The sequence below is a fragment of the Amia ocellicauda genome, chromosome 15, assembly GCF_036373705.1.
Source record: "Amia ocellicauda isolate fAmiCal2 chromosome 15, fAmiCal2.hap1, whole genome shotgun sequence".
Classification (NCBI taxonomy): Eukaryota; Metazoa; Chordata; class Actinopteri; order Amiiformes; family Amiidae; genus Amia; species Amia ocellicauda.
Window position 1 is genome coordinate 15062224 of NC_089864.1, and position 23684 is coordinate 15085907.

The 23684-nt window shown below is 37.7% G+C and overlaps 1 protein-coding gene across 3 annotated transcripts in view; it reads left to right on the top strand.

Annotated features, from left to right (window-relative positions):
- The first annotated feature begins 6838 nt into the window (after positions 1-6838).
- cnot2 (CCR4-NOT transcription complex, subunit 2) overlaps positions 6839-23684 on the top strand; it is a 53253-nt gene continuing 36407 nt past the window's right edge. For 2 of the 3 annotated variants that reach the window (XM_066687213.1, XM_066687215.1), the window contains exon 1: positions 6839-6967. In XM_066687213.1, the coding sequence (XP_066543310.1) occupies positions 6857-6967 (111 nt within the window). In that variant the 5' untranslated portion in view covers positions 6839-6856. Of the gene's footprint in view, positions 6968-11059; positions 11111-23684 lie in introns of all 3 variants that reach the window. The other variant, XM_066687214.1, reaches the window with a different exon arrangement.

Below are 23684 nucleotides of genomic sequence, written 5' to 3' on the forward strand. Positions count from 1 at the left end.
ACTTTTCAGCCTGGAAATTTAACTGGATCAATGGGTCGTCATTCTGTAGGATCTTTAATTGCCCTGAAAGCATACACAAATAGAACGGTTAGTATACGAATAATTGGCGCTTGGTAAAACTTTGTACTGTAGGCAATGTACAATGTGCAAAAGGCTGTCAAGCATAGTTTATAGGATCAAAGTTCTTCCCAGCCTATGTGATAGTGTGGAGGATTATAAAATAATTAAAACAACACTCTGAAGCATGACATTAAAATAATCAACAGCCAGAAAACCACAAATGTCCAAACAAACAAATGACTGTTTAAAGTATTTGTAACGAGCAGTAGTACAAGCACTACTGGCACCAAGTATAGGAAACAGAGGGTGTCGATTAGAGGAGTCGCTTCTAACTGGAGTGAGGTTGTTAGTGGAGTTCCACAGGGATCAGTACTAGGGCCTTTGCTTTTTCTAATCTATATTAATGATCTGGACTCTGGGATAGTTAGCAAACTTGTCAAATTTGCAGATGATACTAAAATAGGTGGCTCAGCAGATACAATCTCGGCAGCACAGGCTATTTAAAGGGACTTAGATAATATTCAGTTGTAGGCCGACACCTGGCAGATGAAATTCAATGTAGACAAGTGCAAGGTAATACATGCAGGTAACAAAAATGTCCACTATAATTACACTATGGGAGGAATAGAACTAGAAGTAACGCATGAGAGAGACCTAGGAGTCTATGTGGACTCCTCACTTTCTCCATCCAAACAGTGTGGGGAAGCAATAAAAAAGGCAAACAGGATGTCAGGGTATATTGTCAAAAGTGTAGAATTGAGAACAAGGGCAGTAATGTTCAGACTGTACAATGCACTAGTTAGAGCTCATCTGGATACTGTGGACAGTTCTGGGCTCCACACTTCAAGAAAGATAGCGCTGCTCTAGAGGCAGTTCAGAGGAGAGCAACCAGACTTATTCCAGGTTTGAAGGGAATGTCCTACTGAGAGACTGAGGGAACTGAGCCTTTTCACCCTGGAACAGAGGAGACTACGTGGGGACTTGATCCAAGTCTCCAAAATCATGAAGGGCATCGACCACATCAAACCAGAGGAGCTTTTCCAGATCAGCAGGGACACACGCACCCGGGGACACAAATGGAAATTGGGCTTCATGGCATTCAAGACAGAAAACAGGAGACACTTCTTTACACAGAGAGGCGTCACAATCTGAACAAACTCCCCAGTGATGTGGTTGAAGCTGCAAATTTGGGAACATTTAAAAATAGACTGGATAGGATCCTTGGATCACTTAGATACTATTGGACACCAAACAAGCACGATGGGGGCGAATGGCCTGCTCTCGTTTGTAAACTTTCTTATGTTTGTCTTAATTATCAGGATGCATAACAGTGTGTGTTTTCAAACTTTGCCTTCAAACCCCGGGTACATTGTTTTGAATTAGCATTACAAAACATATTAAGTGCTCAAACCCACTTCTTTCACCCCTTGGGAAATCACTATCCATCAATGAGCATCACACAAGGTCAGTTAGCACTATTAGTTGAAATAGAAAACAAATATGGTAACCATATGTGTTTATGATGATAGATAGCCAATGGAAGAACTTTATATTAGTACAATTGAAAACATTAATCTTCCAGATACATTCCTCAGACCCCGGACCTTCCTCCTTCCCTACTTCTATTGACTAACTATCGTGTGATCAGATGTTTCCAACACCATCGATGAACAGAAAATATTGTACAACTAGAATTCAGTGCCAGCTCCTTTAATTTCAGTTAAAATACCAGGGAGTTGTTCTATGGCTGCATAAACACTAGGCATTATGCACTGCTTGCATATTATGCTCTGGAAACAAACCTCCATCGTGTAAAATAATAAGATGACCAAGGAAACTGAAAGGTAAGTGATGGTATTCATTAATGCCTTTAAGTGCTTTAGAGGTTAGAGTGGGGGACGTCAAGCATTGGTAACTGAAACACCACTTAGAAAATGAATCTGCGTTTTGCATTTAACATGGATATTATTCAGTTCGCAACAGCAACGTATAATCACCCCTTACAGTCTGCTTTCAGATTTACTGCAGAGAAAATAACTTGAACCAGGCAGGGGAAATTAGAAATCCTTGTACTAATGATTTCAAACAGCCCTGACTCATCCCTTACCCCACTCAAGAGGGACTTAGATGTAGGCATTAATATTCACCGACATGGAGATATAACAAAAACACCCAATCAAGCCTAACACATCTGTTTTCAAGTGGAAAATCCTTTTGGTGCAGTCCTTAATACGCATTTTTATAATCATATTTGTAAAGTTCAACTCCATCACACATTAGTATTTCTAAATCATTAGGTTACATTGCTTTAAACTGCAGTTGTAAACTGTCACTTTCCTCGTAAGGGAGATGCTACATGTAGCTGAAGGCTGGTAAAAGTGTTCAATAATTTATGTACATTCACAGATCTATTCATAGCAGCTTCATAGCCTTAAAGATCACATTATAATATTACATGATATTGAAGAAGGGATAAAAACAAACAAAAATATTTATTAAAATGTCTTCAATCTTATTGGTTAGGAACCATTCTGGAATGTTAAATTGTGGGTTATATAATCAGTTTAGCTTAAAAAAATAAAATAAACAACTAATAAACCATCAATCAGACAAATGTTTGTATAGATTGGTCAATTTAAGGTGTTTATATAGCACACTATATAGCAAATGTTGATATATTTGAATACTTTCAATTTTTTTAGATGCATCTTTTTTGTGACTAGAAAGAGTTTTCATATTAAAGGGTTTTGCTGTTCATTTTTTAAAATAAAACTAAAAAATGCATTTCAATAACTTTAAAAACAATGCAATTGAAGTAAAAATAAATACAATAATATTACTAGTTTCTTGACTGATCGAACACTCAGAGTGAAGAGCATTTATTGGGGCTGAAATACACAATTAAGTTTTTGACTGACACTGACAAGTATCATTTTACTCTGCAGATGAACTGAAGACAATCACCTCAGCAAGCTTCAAATGCAATTACAAATGTGTCACATATAATGGAATAATTTAAGTTGTCATTTCACATGGACATGCCTTGACAAATATATTGCATGGGACTCCTGGTTTTCACTATTTTAAGATGTTTTAATTCCAGAAATGTCATCACCATCTAGTTAACCTGTATTTTCCTTATAATACATTGACTGCTAAAATGTCTTCTATGCGATTACCCCGAAAAAGTATTTATTTCATTTTTAAATGCAATATATGTAAACCATAACTTTGCTAATAACATATGAAGATGTATTTTAGTAAGATTTAAAATATAAAATGGATTCTTACAAAATCATCCCTATAAACTAGATGCAGTTCATCTTAAATCAAATGATGAAATTACAGTTATATGAGAATTAATGCTTCACAGCAAGGATCAATAAAATAGCCAATATGAATATGAAAAATACAGTTTTCTTAGGCCTGAACTTCCCTAGTTACACCACATAAAGCACTGACCATGAGAATCACTGAACAAAACTAAATAACTTTACAGTTTTGTCCAATAGACAGTTTATGGTATAGAATGACTGAAAAGTAGAATGAGAAACATCACAAATGGATACATGGTTTCCTCCTTGAATGACATTTAAAGCAACTGAAACCATGCTCTGTAAATTTAAATACATCTACAGCAACAAACTTGTATTATAAATAATTCAACAGACATAAAATATGTTTTATAATCGGAAGAACTAGCACTGCAGCCTAAAACATTGAATGGTAAACTGTCACCAAACACCTTTCTATGTCTTTATTTGAAAAGGTAACAATAACATTTTGGAAACAAACACTTTCAGGTCTTTAACATTATGAAGCATCTGCAAGGTATTGCAATGTTTGTATTGACTGAAACAAACACATACTTGGGATGATGTATTATTATTACTTTGTTTAATTCTGAACATAAAACTTGTTTTTTCCTTTCAGTTATCTCATATTTAAAGGCAAACGTTGCTGATATGACAGCTCTCTTAAACAAATTATAAATGTAAAGCCTTGTATTTATAATTTGTGTAAGAGCTGCATGTAGCTTTGATTTGAAATGATTAAATATGAAAGGTATCATACATATACATGTGCAGGTTCAATGTATTACTTTAGCTTCCTTTCAGGGTGGATGGCTTTGATTATAGTAACCTTTATGCTCTACTGAGGCTTAAGATTTATCATTCCTTCTTCATGTGGACTGGCGTTTCAGGTGTGGCTCCTTTGATTTGTCAGACAGGGGTTTCAAATCCTTGCTACCCTACTTCAGAGGCACCAGTGCCATTGACATGAACTGCTAGGTAAGGGAGAAATAAATAACAATGCATTTAGAGGAGCTGTTATGGTGGAAATATGAACCTGCAACTGTAGAGTATAAAAGGAAAAATGCAAACCGGTCAATACCCAGACTGTCATTTGTCAAAAATGCTCTTTTTGGAGTGTGTTTGTAATAAAATATGTGGGAAACCAAGGACGGTGCAAAAGATGAATATGTAACCGATACTTAAATTATATTTACTAGAGTCCATTTTAATTGCCTGAGAGAATTAATGTTGAAGAATAGAAATGATATATTATTTAACAGAGTAAGCACATTTTCTATGGAAAAAATAACACGCTGAAGCCCAGGGACCACAGCTGGCATTTTTGGGTGGTGAGGAACTAGACTAAATAAATTCTTAGGGTAATGTGCATCCTAAAAAAGAACCTGTCACTTCAGATACATCAGTCTTCAATGGGAATATCATATTCAGAAAGAGGGGAAAAAACAAGAAGCTTTGATTACACAGGAATTAATCAGGTGTGCCAGTTCTGCAAGTCATACTGCAACATCTCACATATTTGGGAGGTTCAAGAATAAGCAATGTTTTGGGAAACCAAGCTTCTCAAAACTAAACGCACACTGAAAGAAAAAAGGACCTATAACATTTTTGTTTACGTCTTGTCTCTGTATTCTGGGAAATGGAATAGACAAAAATGATTAATCAGTTTTGAATGTCTGCTTATCTCAAGAAATGTACAATCCATTCAGTGCAAAACTGATAAGACTCTTTTAGACATTTTAGAGTTAAATAAATAAATCCATTCTAATAATATGTAATAACTGGATGTTGTACCATTGCAATAACAACCTACCTTTCCAATGTATGCAAGTGATCTTGGAATAGCACAATATTCATGTCATTTTGTGTTATCTTCCCTTTCCGATTACTTGAAATTAAATGTATTTTAGGGTGTTATGTTTCAGTATGTGTAATTAAATAGTAGCACACACTAAAAGTGCTAAATTGTTGTTGTTAGAAGGGTTAAAATATCGCTTCTATCTAAAATTAAATTAAAATTATCCTAACACTTAGTTAATTATGTTAAAACTAACACAATCAACAATAAAAAGTAGAATAACTGCATTCAAAATCATTTTATTTACTGTTTCCATGTAGGCATACTATAATTCTCAGTTTGTGTTTGTAGATACAGTAGGTTTGTTTGTAGATTCACAGTAGATAACAGAAATAAACAATGCAAGTTAAAAACTATACATATCCTACTTCAGTGTAAGCAGTCTTTCATATCATATATGGAATTTGGCGCAGTGTAAGCTGAGGATGCAACTGCACTTTTACTTGCCCTACATTATGGATAACAAAACAAAGCAGACACTTTCAGTACATCATTTGTCTCCACTTTAATAATAATAATAATAATAATAATAGTGTAAATAAATCAAATAAGACAGACATGCAAACCAAAAGCTTTAGAACATAAGAATGACTCACAATGAAACCAAATCATATAATGATATAAAGTGAAGTGTGACTAAAATGAAGCATTTCACCCCCAACAGAGAAAAGGGACAGTCAAATTCTGAAAGGAAATGAAAGAAAAATAACAAACACCCTCTTGCAACATAAAGTTAGTCATACACAGATTCACAATGACTGCATGTCTCTAGCTACAGAAGACATGCAGGCTTTTAAACAAACCGACGCATTGCAGGAGACCCATCCTTTTTTGTTGTGTTTTGACTCTTTTCTTAGCAACCTTTGCACGCCTCCTACATGTAACACGACAATGACACACAAACACACACACGTATCGAATGCATGGCCGAGTGTTACACACTGCAGACGTTCTACAATGTGGAATGTCGGAAGGTTTGAAATATAGGCATAAGACAGCACACGAAATTAAACCTCTTTAACGTGTTTTTTTGTTTATTATTATCATTAATTTGTTTATGACGTGCAAGAGCTCACGCTGGCACAGGTGAGGGAGGCAGGAGCACAGACTCTGCGACATGATGGAAACGGAAGTGTGCTGGAGGCCATCATAAGGAAATGTACTTACAAAACGTGGAGGGATCCTCCGCAACAAGCGACACACGTAATACACTAGTAGTGAAAAATACCGTATTGCTATGCTTTCATTGCCGAGGCTCGGTATCAGAGCACTGTCTCTGCAGCCCCGCTGTCATCAGGTGTGTCCGCTCGTCGCAGCATGAAGACCCACGACTCCTGAAGAATATTAATGATCACAATTTAAAAATATATGCATTTCAAAAGAAAAGCATCCACTGAGCAGCTATCTTGTCATCGGCGCGGCGGGCAGGCAAAGCGCACGTAAGTTGCAATCCCGATAAGATCCCACGTCCATTCCCGAACCAGTGTCTAGTCATGCAAGTTGTGCCTTTTGGAAAAAAAAAACTGGCAGTAATATCTTGTGAGATGCCCCTGATCTCCTCTCCTCCCGGCAGCGTCGCCTCTCTCTCAGCGACACGGGGCAGGAGCACGCAGCGTCGGAGGCGATGGTGCTGGAGGTCGCGGCGGGGTCAGAGGGTAAAGGCCATTCACCCAGCATCCTCCGCTGTAGAATACACAGCCATCTTGGATCTGCGAGGAGAAGAGAAATTAATGCGGTGAGTTTTTTTCTCTCTCGTTTATTTCAACAATATCTCTCTTTGTCCACCGGGGAACCGGCGCAGCTCGGTCCAGAACCTCTTCTGATCGCGGCCATGCCGGTTCCGGGGAGATGCGGCCCGGCTGGCGGGCTTCAATCCGAGGGGTTTCTTTCTCGCTTCTGTTTTTTTGTCTGGGGCCGTATAGATCGAGAGGGACGGATAGGGAACCGAGGGAAGACGGCAGAGCAGGCCCAACCCCGCACAGCAGCCCTCCTCTCTGTAGTACTCCTGTGCAATCAAACCGTGGCCAGCCGCACACAACCGGGAAAATCCCCAGAGTAGGCCGACGGAGAGGCGGATTGTTCCCCACGATGGGAAAGCGAGAGTAACGAGCCACAGATGCTGTAGATTTCACCCCAAACGCCCCCCCTGTTTCTGTGTATTTGTGATCGCTGTAGGTTTGCCCAAGAGTTTCCATCCGCACCGTGTTTTCTCCTCCAGACTGGGGGCTTATTGTTTTGCAAAGTTTAAGCACGAATGCTTTTTGCCCTGCAGGTTGCATTGGTTGTGTAAGATCTTGGTCACATTTATCACTGGGTATCGGATGCATTATTAAAAAGACGGCTGTTCGTGGCCGGAAGCGATCATTGGATGTGTAAAGTTTGTATTTTTCCCCTTTTTTTTTCTTACTTATGGATTTAGTTATTTTTCTTCGTAACGGGTTGCAATCGACTGCCCTCCGGTGTGTGTTGCTGTGTCTTGGGGATCATTTGCTAGGAGGTGCTGAACTACAGATTTGCGCGGCTTGTTTTGTGTTGATTCGGTTCCAGTTAAAAGCATCATAGTGTCTATTGTGGTTATTTGTGGACACCTACAGTATCTAAATGCTTTGTGCTTTGCGTTATAATATCACAAAAAAAACTTGGGTTTGGATGGCTGTACTTAGCCCCGGGTTACAGTTACAATAGTGTGTAGTGTGAATAATGAAAAAAAGAGAAAATCAGCCACCGTTATTAACTGCTACAGTGCTGTGGCTGTGCAAATGGTGTTGGCCTGAATACACGTAATGCTGATTTAGTCCCGATTTACAGCGATTACGACGATTTCCCTCTTTCTCTTTCTGGAGGGGGAGGGTCGTCTCATTTACAGATGTGTTGTTTTTCTTCGATTGGTTTGCTGCAATTAGGTAGACGAGGTGCTAAGAGGTGCATTGCAAGTTACACAGTGGTAGTTTGGCAATAATCTAATCTGCATCATAGGAGGGATAGTAATTCACACTTGGCACAGTCCCGGTAGTTTGTCGTTGTTGTATTGATATGCATCTGTGTTTAATCGGTATTGTGATCGTTTATAGTTTGCAAAGAACCTATATCTATGTGCAACCAACTGCAGTTCTCCACTACGCCGTTAGTGCATTGCTTTATTTCAAATAATGTGAACATTACAGTTACAGGGAGGAGAAATATACGGTGAAATTGCAAAGTTATATACGTGTCCGCTACAAAACACGTGATCTGTTGTGTGCTGATTTTTGAATTGGCCCCTTTGAAAGTTTGTGCACAACTGTGCCTGATGGGCATCTACCCTCGCCTTGTGCATGTACGGGTTTAAAACCAAGTGCTTCCTGACAGCTCTGGGAATCAGGAGCATTTAATTACCTTTGATTGTCTTTTATCTAACACAATTTAACACGGCTTTCCCTTTCTTTTCCAGCAGTTGCGTGCGTTGTGTGTAAGGGATTTCTCTATCACACAGTACAATACATAGCATACAAGATGTTGGTCTGTTTGCCCATAAAAATCACTTTGCAACAGTTTTGGAAATATGACTTATTTCTGAAGTTGTACACGTCCCCTTGTCAAAGTCTCCTGCTGATGGGTAGATCTGGAAATCAAAGGCAACCATTACATATTGAGACCGTTTCCTCTCTAGATCTGAACACTGTGCTTTACCCTTACATATAATACATGTTTAAAGTTGACATGTTTCATTGTATGCCTTCAGTCTAAATAAAAATGTTTGCTTGTTTTGCATGTCTTAAAATTAATCTTATGGTGTCTGTGTGAATGTGTTTAAGTATTCAATAAACATTTTGAGATGTGAAAAGTGTCAAAGTAGTAACAACTAAGCAGTCATTCCTTACCTTTCTTCATGGGACACTTGTCAACCCCCCCTTCTTGTACATTAGGATAATTCTTATGAAATTAAATAATTTAATTGCTGCCCTAGACTAGTTTATGCAAATACAAATAAAAGTGTTAATATTTCTGTTAAGCTATTTAGTTATCCATAGTTTGTCAAATAAATAACTCTGCATTGCTTTGGTGTTATGTTTACTTATCTCTTCAAAAAAAGGTACCTTACCTCTACAATAGCAAGGGGATTCCTGCGTTGCATGGAAATCTTATTTATATATAATATTAATATTGACAGTTTTGAAGCAATGCTATCACAAGGGTAATAATGCACCAAGCATAAAATCGAGCAAACACATCTGGCATCTTTCTTATGCATCATATAGGAGGCTGATGTTTATTCCATCAGTGCTATGGCTACAATACTGTGCCAAGATTCAACAATACATTTAATTGTTGTTTTTTAATATTTTAGGAAATAATTTAATTACTCTTGTAACTGAGCTTTAAGAATATTTAATTTTCTCCCTTTGTATCCCAATAGTCTGAAGTGATGACTTTTGACATCTGATCTTATGGACCTTTGAGTCGCACTTCAACAGAATTTGCCATTCTTTAGTAATTCACTTCTATACCAACTCATTTTATATCGATAGAAGGAAATTGAAAGGTATTGTGGAGTGCTCTGTCTACACCTTCAACGAGGCAGTGGCATGTAAATATTTATTTTGTATTTGCTCAGTTAGGGGTATGAGCTACCCCTCTTTGTTTATTGATATTCAAATTCAGTTTTTGTTGTTCGGGGGGGGGGATGGACGACTAGCCACGTTGAGTTTCTCAGTGTAGGCATAGTGTCAATTATAGGGTTTGAAATGCATCATATAATTTAGATTTGCCACTACCTTTCCCTTTTAACCAAGTTTTTACATTTTCAGTGAGATGCCATGACGGTTGAATAAACACACATCAGTGGTCCAAGATGAGATTAGCTTTGTGTTAAAGAGCTCACAACACTTTTTTTTTTGATGATGGCAAAATGACACTTCTGAGCCTGCTGCCTCTGGCTGATTTAATAAAACTTAAACTGATAACCCAGCAAAAGCCACAGCTTTGCACACTGCTGTGTTACACTGTGTTACAATACAGTTTGAGTTCAGAGCTTGCTTCTGATTTACACATCAAGTGTACAGACATGTGACATCCCCAGCTTAAGTTGCTTGTGGTATTCATATAATTGTGTAAAGACAGTTGTATTAACATTAGAATGGAGCCACAAAGTTTTGCATCTGTAACATACTAACATTACTGTGTATTCTATTTTAGTTATAAAGAGTAATCGTTAAAGAAAGTGAGTGTCTGCATTAATTGGCAATAATAGCAAAGTTCAAAATATTATTCCTTTTTGACGATGGAAATATAGTAGTGTGTACAGAGACAAGCAGTAGAGTGAAACAGCTTTTTTGAGCTACTTTTTACTTCCCTCAAATCACTGTTCCCTCATTCTGATTGATGGAGCCCAATTTCAAGTTAACCAGAGGATGGAAGTACATTCAGCCATAACTGCAGTTTGCCTTTTAGGGTTCACAAATTAATAATTATGTGAACATAATTTTTTGGCATTAACATCAATTGTATTTATCGATAGTTATATATTTAAGTGATTTGCAAGATGCATGCTATTGCTTTAACTATTTTTATGCACTTTTTAAGATTCTTCAGTAATGCACTTTTTCAAATTTTAATGTAATACTCCTAATCAGTCCCAGCACATACTAGTTGTCTGTGTACTAGTGCATTCATGCCTCATAACCGGTTGAAATCTGTCATCTTCTACAAAGCTAAAGAGAAACATTCCTCCTGTAATCATCTTTGTGACTACATCTTTGTTTTGCCTCTTCAGTGGGGACTGTTGCAAGAAGCAGCAGATGTTCTAGATGACAGTCCTTTTGTTGACACTTTTTTCTGTTTTGTTAAGGTATAACCTCTTGGAATAATCTATGGCTGCACCGAATGTTACTGAATGAAGGTTAGAATCTTTAATAGTGCTAATCTTATATAATTCATTGGCCACGTCATTGTAACTTTACCTTTGATTGCATAAGCCATATTTTAAGAGTAATTGATGGAAATGAAACTAATTATAATCTGCATTGAAACCCTTTTTATAGAAAAAGGTGTTTATGCCATTATAGGTCTAGGCCTACATCTTGTTTAAGTACATGTTAGATGATGACATTTATTCTATGCATAAGCAAGACCATAGTTTTGAAACCAATAAAAAGCACTGCAGTTCCTTTATTGAGAACAAATCTTCAGCACAACTGTCACATTATTAGTAACGTTAATGGTAATATAAATATTTACCATTTGTTAAAAAAAACAATATATAAACCACAAAAACCAAACCACCATCATGAAGATGCATTGATACATTGCTGAAGTCTGGCACAAGCCGTCCAGTTATATTGTTGAAGAATCACTGGGATCCTTCAAGAAATGGGTGGATTAGATTATATAATCTATCACGTTACTGCTAACCAAAACGAGAAAGATCGGCCAAGTGGTCCTTACAGTAGGGAGCCATTCGGTTCATTACCGCACTGGAGCTCTGAATCTGACCATAAATGTCAATCATTCTGCGTCAGCCATTAGGGAAAACTGCACGGAAACAATGGGCTGTGTATGATGACTCTCAAGGGGTTTTCACACGTTGGTCTTCACTATATGGTGAAGTTGTGAGTGCAGTGTTAGTGTTTTTTAAAATAAAAAAGGCACATTTCGTGCAAGTGTTTTTATTTATATTTATGTTACAGAAATGCATGTTACTTGTTTAAAAGGGCTATCAGAATAATGGAATTGTCTTCTGTGCCTGTGAATTATATCAGCCTTGCTTTACAAATCCTGAGCACCAGTAGCAGGCTTTGCATTATAAATAAGGCCAGGCTCCTACCTACTTCTACATTTATCAGGTCTGTTTTTTGCATGCATATAAGTATTACACATTTGATAAATCCTTTTCATGTAGTGTTTTCCCTGGACTGCTCTTATTGTAATATTTAAAGGCACCTCAACTAACTAAGCCAGAAGTCTTAAAAACATAAAAGTGTGCTGTGTAGGGTTTTCACTTTCAGGTTTTAGGAATGTAACACTGCTAATTATACTTTAAATAGGATGCAATTTTTCTATTTATAAACCTACAAAATAGGGTAGCATTTCTGTTCATCTTATTTACCTAGTTAATTTAAATTAAATTGACAAAAAAATATCTTCCCAATCCTCTTTCCTGATCAAAAGCCTGTGGCCCACCTTCGCAATAAATACATTACAATGTTATTAAATTGTATTTGCTTTTCTAGTTGTGTTTGATTGGAGAGGGAGCAAAAAACAACATTGCAGGATTTATTATTATTTGGATTTAAATAAATACACAAATAGGGATCATGGCAGCAAACTGTCTAGTTCAGTTTACGTATTCAATAAAGAGTAATGATTAAAATAATAAAAATGATGTTTTCCTTGGATTGTTCTGTGTGTATGTGAACAGTGGATTAAAATGAACTGTAACCAATTTCTTAACACATTTCTGTTTTAAGAAAGTCGGTAGGGCAGTTACATTGTCAAAGGTGATGCAAAAATAGAAACCCTAGTCCTATTAAAAACAACCAAGAAAATAAATGGATATCCTCATCTCATGATATCCTATCACCTTGACCTTACAAATTATATAATTTAATTTTTTTTGTTGAGAAAATTACACAGCATGTTATTCACCATCAGTGCTAAAGTTCATATAAAAAAAACATGATCTACTTCAGCCCTGCAGAGTGCTTCTATTGCTAATGCAGGCCATCGAAACCTTGTGAAGATTCGCACCCTCAGCACTCTTATCGTATACTTTGTGATCCATGAAAGACGCTTTGAATTCAGGCTGATCAACCTTGGCAGTGACGCTGCTATTTAATTCATAATTATCCCATAGTACAGAATTTTCCTGTAAAATCCTGAAAAGTTGCATGTTGTAGCTAGCCAACATCTAAAATGTCACCTTTTTTTAGTGGAGCAGGGCTGGGCAGGTATCTGAGCTTCTGAGCGCTGACAAACGACCGGCAACTATTTTTGATTCTGCTACTGTGAGCTGTTCACGTTTCACACGGTATTCTGAATCCCCAAAAAGATACCACTTTTAAATGAAAAGCACAAAAACATTACTGAAATAAATGAGTAATGGGAAAAAAGTAGCCAATACTTGGCAATTTATAGTATTTGTAAGAAATGTAGAGGAAATGTTGAACATGCGTCTTTGGAATACATTTTCTTGTTGACAAGTATGCACTCATTGGCATTGTGATGTTTTTACCACGATTTACAGTCTGAAATTGGAAATATACAGGGAAGAATGACAGAAGGAAGGCAAAATAACATACTATTGCCATTTTGCTTGAGCCCGATCACACATCTTTAGCCTTGCCAGAATAGAATATGTTGTAATTGAATATGAATAACATAAATTATAATGTACTACATAAATAGGTTAGTCCTGCACCTCAACAGTCTTTTTGTGAAGGCACTGATCATCTGGAGGGCATCATTGCTAATTCAGAGGGCACACACAGGGAAGCAGATTGTTTTACAGCTCTGGGTTTCATCTGCTTTGATCCAGGATGCACAAGGCAGACTTTTCAGCTGGCATTTGACCACAGTTGCAGTGCTATGGAAGTAAAGAGGGTTTTCCAATAGCATTTGCTTTGTTTTTTGCTGCCGACTTCTTAAATCGTATATGCATATTCTGCAGCAGCATCCTGATCACCAATTAAGCAGACAACTAATTTATTTCTTCTCCGGTGTTCAAGCATGAACAAAAACATAAGACGGCATTTCTGAAACAATTTGTTTAGTTTCAACCTGCAGATTAAACGAGACAATTTCAAAATGACAACAGGAGATAACCCTATAATAACCCTGCAATAACCCTAAACCCAGCTCTTACAATTTGGATTACTTGAGTGTGTGCAGAGATTTAAATGAACTGCTTTCATACTTCAGAACAGTCTCAAAATAATGTGTGATTACTAGAATTAGAAAAATAGAACTAGAAAAATACATGATAAATTAATGGAAGGGCAGTTGTTAGATACAGCACCATCTTTTTCTGGATAAAAAAAAAGTGATTTATATAAAAATACGCACATCACCGCTTTGAAAGCAGTCATTAACAAAAATCACTGCACACACCTTAAGTGGAGAACATCCCGTGGACGTATCCTCTTGACAGTGATTCATATTTTCACCTCATCTGTGTGCATAATGGAGGATTGTAAATTAGCTACAAACTCTGCATGTTATTGGAATTCAATTGATTAGGAGTTAAAAATGATTAATCTAGTAGAGGGTATGTATTTATGTCCTTGAGTATTAGTTTTCAGGTTATGCCACTTACACCATCAAGAGAATACCATCTTGCATTAAAGAAAACATCATTATTAAGCGAATAACTTTTTTCCTCCCTTTCCCAGGTGAATGAGTTTCTTTCTTGTCTTTACAGTTTTCTGATTAACCTCTAGAAACTCTTTGCATCTTTTCATCAATTTAAAGTGAATCACCGTAGTCTGTTAGTTCTAACCCCTCCCAGAAAATACCATCCAAATGATCAAATAATTGTTTCATGCAGCTCCGTGAGACAGTCTAGTAATATGATGCAATACAGCACTGGCGTTTGAATGAAGGTAACATTTATCATTTTAATGCCACCAGTAAAAAGCCAAGCATTGTGAGTTTGATTTAAATGTCTTGCCAAAGCCCTTTTGTTCTTACCAGAGATTAACTGCAGCTGGCTCTCTTGTCAGTGGATATCATTAACTTATACATAGCATGGCTTACATATATTTAATAAGTAATAATGTCACTAATCCCAGTCATGTTTCAGTAGGGAATGCTTGTCCAAGGTTAAAGGTTATGCTTCAATAAACGATAAAAGCTATGGATTTCATTTTCAAAGTACGGCATAAACATCTTTCAGAAATGTACAATAAAAGCCAGTCTGGCCAGATTTGTTTGGGAATTCCAGGAAAACCTTTGGCAGTAGTTCTTGGAAGTTAAACATGTACCCATGGCGCATTTGGCCAGTGAAATCATTTCAACCAGGTTACAAAAATGAACATTGCATACATTAATAAAATCTTTAGGATAGATGTTTTGCTGTAAATATCTGTTCTGATTGGCTTTCTTTTACCCATAGCAACATTGTAAGACTTCTCTTTTAATTCTTGTTTGAATTTTGTGCTTTTTTTTTTTTTTTAGCTTTTAAAAACTTGTTCACGTATTTCAGGATGCTGTAAAGCACATTCAATGCAACTGAAACTGACTTTGAGACCATTCTGTCTCAAATCAGCAACCTTGTTAGCGCAGCAAATCATGCTGTGTGTGTTGGAAACTAACAAGTTATGAAACTAACAAGATAGATAAGCTAATCCTTAGCTACTGTAAAGCAAATTCAAGCAAAATATTTTCAGGCCCTTGGCCATAAAAAAATGAATGTGTTTGGAAACATTTTACAGGAGGAAGGCCCAGGCAAAGTTTTGTCACAGATCAGATTCAAAAATCCCATCAAAAAGCCCTTCAGTCTTTAATTTCATGGCTGAATTAAGGATCAAACATCATTAAGGCTTTTTTTTTTTCTCCAGCAGTTCAGTAGTTTCACAAATGAGAAAAGATTAAGATATGGAATCGGAAACATAATGTTTACACACACAAAATCTGGTACTTTATATTTTATGAAATGTATACCTACAACTTTTTTTTCTTCCTTGATAGACACCTTTATCGAGGGCAACTTAATTTACACAAGCATTACAAAAGTGCATTAATTTATAATTAAATATGATATTCAAATCAACCATTAATATAAAGTACAATTTAAAAATTACAAAAGTGTAGAAGTACAGTTAATATAAAATACAATGCATACATCTTAGTTGAAAGAGGTAACAAGTGGGGACATGATGAAGTGAAGTCCTAGGTATGAGCTAAAGGGAGGGGACGCAGGAGAAATCACAGTAAACAACAGGAAATCTAATGATGTGTAAGTAAGCAGGAGTGTAAGGAAGAAAAGTTATATAAAGTGCAAAATTACAGGAGTGCAGAACAGCTCAGTATAATAAGCTGCTCTATTACAAGTACAGTCTGAATTTAATTTCTTTTGAATCAACTTAAGAGAGGGCTACTGACGAGGAATATTATTCTTTTATTAGAAACACTACTCAAAGTGCATGTTGAATGAACTTGGTTAGCTATGATTTGACTGTCTGAAAAAAGGTATCTCTTTAATCATAAAACCACTCGGCAAAGTTTAGAGCTAAAAAAAACCTGAATGTTAAAGCTTCATTTTCCACAGCCATTAAGTTATTGTAAACAGTGCCATAGACCGAATTATGTACATTTCTTAATGAGAATCCTGTTGCCTGGGTGATGGCATTTGAGACATTTTTCATGTTGTATTTCATAAGGTGCACTCTGGGGGTCTGTTTCAAAATGTGAACGGAGCTTTCACAAGGAAATGACACTTGAAATTGCAAGAGCCCAGGGGAAGGACAGAAATGGCAAGTGAGAATGACGTGATGGTTCACACTACTGAGAGAGCATACCTGTAAATGATCGTATCACTGCCGACCTGTCCCTGTTAGGCTCCCCAACCACAGGCTTTCTATATTTCACAGCCCAGGTTGTGTGTACTATAATGTGTACGTTCTTTTATTTTTATTCTTCTTGCCTTCCCCAACCTTCAGTCCTTTTATGCCATTGTCTTTTAATTGTGTTGGCTTTACTTGAAGCTCAAAAGGGTTCCCATCTTAACCCATGCACCATATCCGGTGATATAGCTTTTCGATTGCTTTGTTATAGCATCTGTATTTATACTGACAATAAATAAATCAAGGCATTAAACCCTCGGAGCCCCAGATCATCTGCCACTAAGGTAAGAATGAGATGGAGGCGGTGGGTGGGTAGGGAGTTAAGGCTGTAAATCACAGCTTTGTCTAAACCGGACTTCATCTCTGTAGTGAGTCGGATAATTTGAGGATTTCCTCACCTGTTGGAGTGGAACTGTACTGAGTGCAATGCAGTTTTTCAGAAGTGCTGTTTTGCAGTAAAGCTTGTTCACAGGCCAGCTTTGTGGTGTAATTTCTGCACCTGGTGCGGGTTTTCATCTGTGCAAGATTCGCACATCCCGGCTTCAAAATGTCACAAGGGGAAGCATAATCGTAAAGGAAGGCAGCTAGATCGTCTTTGAAGCTCGTCGCTTGAGAGATGTGGGCATCAATCAGAAGGTTGTAAACGCAATGGGTATAATTGAATCTTGAGGTACCAAAGTTCGAAAATAATGTATGTATTGGTGTCACCCTATTTATGCTTATTTTGAAAACACTATTTACCTTAGGATCTAACCATATCTTTGTCTTCTGCGTCTTACCACAGTATTTTACAAGAAAAATAAAATCGCTGTTAGTCAATCACTTCAGCTCAATATGTCAGGTTAAACAAGTTTTTAAGACACATATTCAGGCATTTGCAAGTTAATTTTGTAACGGAGTTCCAAAGACTATTGGCATTAGACTATTACCCTATTCATTTGACCTGAGCTCTAACAGTTACTGGAAATTCAGTTTTCAGTATGGAAAGAAACTGATTAATTATGATACATATTCTCAGTTTTGATCCCTCTTATATTTGAGGACTCTGGATTTGGAGCTTTAACACTTTTGATTATTCTAATAAAAACCATTATATATTGACCCTCTAGCTAGTAGTTAATTTAGATGATGCAACCGATTTCTAATTGTTACATGTTCTCTTTGGTCTGGCCTTCCATGTGTGATACTTTATTGTGTTGAACAAAGTGATATTGTATTGATGAACTTGAAAGGTAAATGTTAAGCTTTGGTAGAATTACATGACGCTGTTCTTCCTCACTCGGTATGCTAATGAAATCCATTGAAATTGAATGCGCATTACTAATATCCTATGTTAGTGGTTTGATGTCTGCTTATTATTCCCACTGGAATGCAGTTATGGTTTAAGTTTTGACAGACGAGTTACACATTCTCAGATGATTCAATGGGTTCATTAGAAAAACTGAAGGTTTGTGTTGTGGATTTGATTAAATAATCCACTGGAAGATCAAAGGATGACATCACAGAAGTGTGAACACGAGGCAAAGTTAGGAACACAAGATTCTGCTGTAATGCCGTGTCTGGTTGAGTTATGTTTCCTACCCAGCTTGTACAGAAACATTTTCTTACTCCTATTGAGAAGTAGGTTTTTGTCTTTTTTGAGCATATCAGATCTCGTACCACAGGACAAAAGCTACTTAATAAAGCGGCTGTATGATTCACTAAACTGCAACAAGGTCCTAAACAAAACAGGAACTTAGCTTTCAGCCCAGCTTGCTTTTTGTTTGTTTGTTTTTCTCCATCTGAACTGTTTGTCTTAATTTTTCTAATATGCTGTATGTATTTTGGGGTGACAGTTTGTACCCCATTACAGATTGTTACACTACTGAAGTCATCTGTTGAGTTAAATATAGTCTGATTTGATTTTAACTTAAGAAAAAAACATGACCAAAAAAGAGACCTATTTCTTTCCTTCACTCTAGTCATCACTGCACACTTCTCGCTGTGCTGTATGCAACCAACAAGCAATTGTCTGGATTGTCTACAAGGCACTTTTTATATGGAAATGTATTCTAATACTTGCATACTGTCAGAGTTGTCAGTTTAGTGAAAGCTACAGTTTGTGTCGCTTTGAAAGCTCCATCTCAAAATGATGACTGGAAGAGCAAAAAGGCCTCTTAGTGGTCCCAGAAGGTGGTGTGGAACATGCTGTCTGGTTTCAGGCCTGGAGCCTGCCATTGTCTTGTGAACTGTTTGGGACTGATACATAAATGTATTCTTCCCTATGGTCTAAAGGCATGTTGCTAGCACTTGATTCACCTCCTTTAGCCTGTCTGGTTCAGTAACGGTCTGCCCTGAGTTGGAACTGTCATCCATGCCCATGCTTGGCTGGGAAAGCTGCTGAGACCTGCACTCCTCTGTAATGTATGACCAACCAGAACCAGTGGATGTACCACCTTGAAAAGCATGCTGGGTGAATCCTGTCACTGAAACCAGTCGCCCACCTCTGAAGGCCTCCTAAATCAATCTGTAGAATACTTTCACAAAATATTGTCATAATTGTTCAGACTTACTACTTCCCCTAGAAAAAAAATCACGTCAGCTTTTTAATTTCATTCCCTTTTTCACCTTTGTAGCTCTTTTGCTGTTGATTTTGACAGTTTTGTCTAGTGTGCTGCTCCCGTTTGAGAAAGTTACGCTCTCGGGTGATTGGCTTGCATAATGAAGCGTGAAATATGACTAATCATCACCTTGCTGCTGAGGACTCCAACCATAACTGCGCTGGGAAGGATATAGATAGGAATCTTACACATCAAAATCGATGTTACGAGGCTCCTTTTTTGTGTTCTGCTTGGCACAGTGGTTAACTTGGCATTTCCTACTGTCAGGGTATCTCTGCAACTGTTAGGTATGAATCTCCATGGACTTCTCCTGAATCAGGCAGCTTTTAATGAGTGCTAAATTACATAAGTGCATCTCTGGAATGTCTCCTCGGTACGTGCAAACCTTTGGGAATTTGAGCCTCTTGAGCAGAGTAGCCAATTGCTGAATTGCTTTCATTTAGTGTAGATCACTACACTAGGCTTATATTTAAAAGTAACAATGCACAGTAGTGCCCTGATTACCAGTAGCGTGTTTTTGGTGCTTTCTCTTTGATTGTGTTGTTATTGACCCTGCCCCTGAAAGAAACATAATTCTGACATCGTCATGTGATGTCTGGGTTTGCGCTATAAAGCTGCTTTGATTTTTACTGTTTGGTTTCTTTTCCTTCTGGCAAGGGGCTCCTCAGATTGAGCAAGAGAATTACCCAGAAAAATGTAAATGAGAGACTTTGGATTGCTCTCTTCTCTGTATTAAATGTTGTGTCAGTGCAACATTGTTTCATTGCCATCACCTTGCTAGTTTTTAACTACTTCCTTCCCATATTTGCTGTCAGTTCTTGTGCATTGCTGTCTGGACCAATGAGACATCACAATTCTTACCCCCACTATAAGACAAGGTGTGTAGCTTCTGCTGTGTAGAATTCATGTTAAAAGGGAAGGTGATGATATAAATGATCATGTTAAGGGGCATCACAAGAACAAGTTCTTTTCTATAGTTTTTCTAAAATTTTCTATAGTCACTCCTGATATTGTAAGCATTACTTGGAGATGCCCTGTGCCCTCATGGTTTCATTGGCTGTCCTTTCAGTTTCTTACTGTCTTTCTGTATCACGAAGATGGACAGTTAATCTCACTTCATCTTCACCTTTGTCGTACGATACAATGATCTCGTTATTCCCCCTTAAGTGTGGTCATTCTGCTTTTTGATCGGGATCGTCACATCTTGTGTATCTTTACATAGTCATTCTGTGCCCTCTCCTCTACCAGTAGGAAAGTACACGTGCTGAAGCCAGTGGGATCGAGGGGGCAGGTATACCCCTCACTGTGTGGTAGTGCTCTGGACGCGTGTGGCACCACTAAAATCTCTGCCTAAGGATGAACCGTGCTTCCGAGGCAAATCAGGGGAGGGCATTGCCTATCACTGACAATATGGCGAAAGTGCTGTAGAACAGATGGTCTGGACTGCCTGCAACATTGCAGACAGATGTCTTTCACTGATTTTGCCTAATTATCAGTTGTTTTTATCTCATTCATAAATAAAGAAATAAATAGTTGTGGGGAAAAAATGATACATCCCTGAAGTAGGGGTGTGCGATCTTCCCAAAAAAATCATATCACGATCTTATAACGCATAATCACGATCTGAATCACGATCTTCCCAATTTTGAGATGTACTATAGAGAATATCCAGACTGGAACAAGCCTATGGATTTATCTATGTAAAACACAACATTGAAGTAAAGAATCAGTTGTCCAAATGGTCATTAAATGGCCTGAGTTTAACTTTATTTTAAATATTAAAGTTGTAATCAGCAGTCAATAGATGAACATTAAATAACACAAGATCTTAAAGTACTCAGAAATTGCAGTAATAAAATATAAACAACACAAAGGTGTGCACTTTTCAAATTCTGAAAAATAAACATTGTTTCAACTTCAAGTGGCAGCAGGCAATAGATAATTTTATATAAAATAAATTGCAAAAAATTCTGCTCTAATGTGTTGGTCAGTGATAACTGTTTGTTTCGGGACCTTGTAAGATACAGATGAGTGGGGTTGTACCGACCTGAGTGAAACACTCTTGGCATGTTCCTTTTCAGGTGGTTGAAAAGATTTGTCGTATTACCTCCGGAAGAGCTGACCTTACCCGACAAAGTTTACAGATAACCTTTCTCTGAGAAATGTCGGACTGTGCATAGCCACACTATACTTATCAAACACTTATTGTACCTTGCTGTCACCCCCCCAGAAAATGTGGAGCTAGTTTCTTGTTTATTCTAAAGTAGTTACTTTTTAACCTTACTCACTGCTTTTCAGGTTGTCGGGCAATTGCACACAAACAGAGCTTGCTGCAGGCTGTTTGCCATTCAAATATTCCATGCCTTTTCACAATTGTCCAGGCTGTGAACTCATATATAGCTTACATATATGATACAGTTCAAGAGACCTGGGTTTAAATGGGACTCATCAGAAAAATGAGTTTAAGGGTCCCTCAATTGATACTTTGTCTGCCTGATGAACAGGAACACTGAGGAGGGACATTGCAGATAAGAATTTAGCAGTGAATTGAGAGGGAGGTATGAGGACTCCTATTGGTACTGTAAACGCCTTTATTTCCAGTATCTACTGCCACTGTTTTGGACTTTTGAGTAACATTATAATTTCACAGGAGCTCGAAGAGAAGCACAAAAAATATCCAAAACCTCCTAACATATCAAATTAAGTTAAGACATGTCAAACTTATTCTTTTTTTTCCCCCTCTAAAGCTCTTTAAGATGCCAGTAGCTAAACCTTTTTTCTAAAGAGCGGATAAACAACTGCATAGTTTACTGTGCAATTATTGCTGTTTTATAGTGTCTTGAGAATTGCCCAGTTGAGATAGTAAGGCTTTAAAGAGCATTTACAGCACATTTAATATTTGAGATTGAATCTCTTGGTTTTATGAGCAGGCAGAGGTGTAGAGAATAATGCGTCTAAATGGTGATTATTGTGAGGCAGGGGAGAAGCGATCTGTTTTCTTATCGCACGCAGTATCTCAGCCCTATGCGTATTACAACTTGGTGCAAGAGCTTGCAAGTATGTGCCAGAGTTAATGGAGCAGATCCAGATTGCAGGAATGTGGAAAGCACTTCATCCAGGCAGGCAAGAGGAGGATGTGATGCAACTGTGGGGAAACTGGTACAGGTCCAGTTCTACAAAGGCAAGTCAAATATTGCTTAGAAAAAGAAAAAATCCCTTTAGTCAAAGCAAGACCTGAAAGGATCTCATAGGACACTAAGAGCCAGGGTTGATTAACTCACTTCTGGAGACCTCTGCTGAAATTGTTTAGATCATGATGGAAATGAGCTCAGCTTCGCTACCTGTGGGTTTTTGTGTGTCATAAAACCAGCTCTCAACAATTACACACGAAGCAGGAAAACAAGCATGTAATGGTGTAGCTTTGATAGCATAACCTCCATCTCTGATCAAGAACCATTGAACTAAAAGAGGCTGTGGCACTCGTCTCATCAGAGGGTTGAAGGTAGCAGCTTGTGAGGGGTGGGGGCTCTTTTTTTTTCCTTCATGCTCCAATTGAAGGCTGGCTTTGTGTGTTAGTTGTGTGAACCTGAAAGAGCTGTGCTCAATGAAGACCAGCAGCGACACAGATGGAGAGGAGGCCTGAGGCAGTAGGTGTAGCAATTACAGATAAACCCTTTGAGTCTACCAGGGGATTTTTAGGGTTATGATTATTTTTTTTATATGTATGAGGTCAGGGCTTCTCTCTGTAAGCTTTTCAACTGTTTGTAGCCTAATGGATGATGCTGGAATTTTTTGAAATTCACAAGCTTCTTATGTTTGTTGATATGGTTATGGTTAGATATGTCCTTTATAACTTGGGGTATTGCTCCCATCTCTGTGAGGCGCACCTGAAAGATGATGTACATTTTTTGGCTTCACTAGAGTTAGGTTAAAATGCAGTTAAACCTTTAAGCCTTTTTGTCTCTAAGCCTGTTGGAATATGGCTCGAATCTGTGCGGTTTTAACACTTCAGTACTCACTGAATAATGGGTAATGTCACAAACACTGTTTGGCTGTCATCCTTTTAATGAGATGCCAAGGATCCAAAACTCGTACTCCTTCCTCTGAGACGGGTCAGATTAGCAGTGTTCGGTGCACAAACACTCAGTGCCTGCCAGTGCAGGATCTGTGATGGATTGATTCCCAAAACGCTGAATCCAGGGTTGTAGGATCTCAAATGCGAGCTGGCCTGACCCACCGCTTCAGGCTGTACTCTGTTGTTTTATATTGTACCTATTTGATCTCTTAATTAAGTGAGCAGTCCTAAGATTTGCAT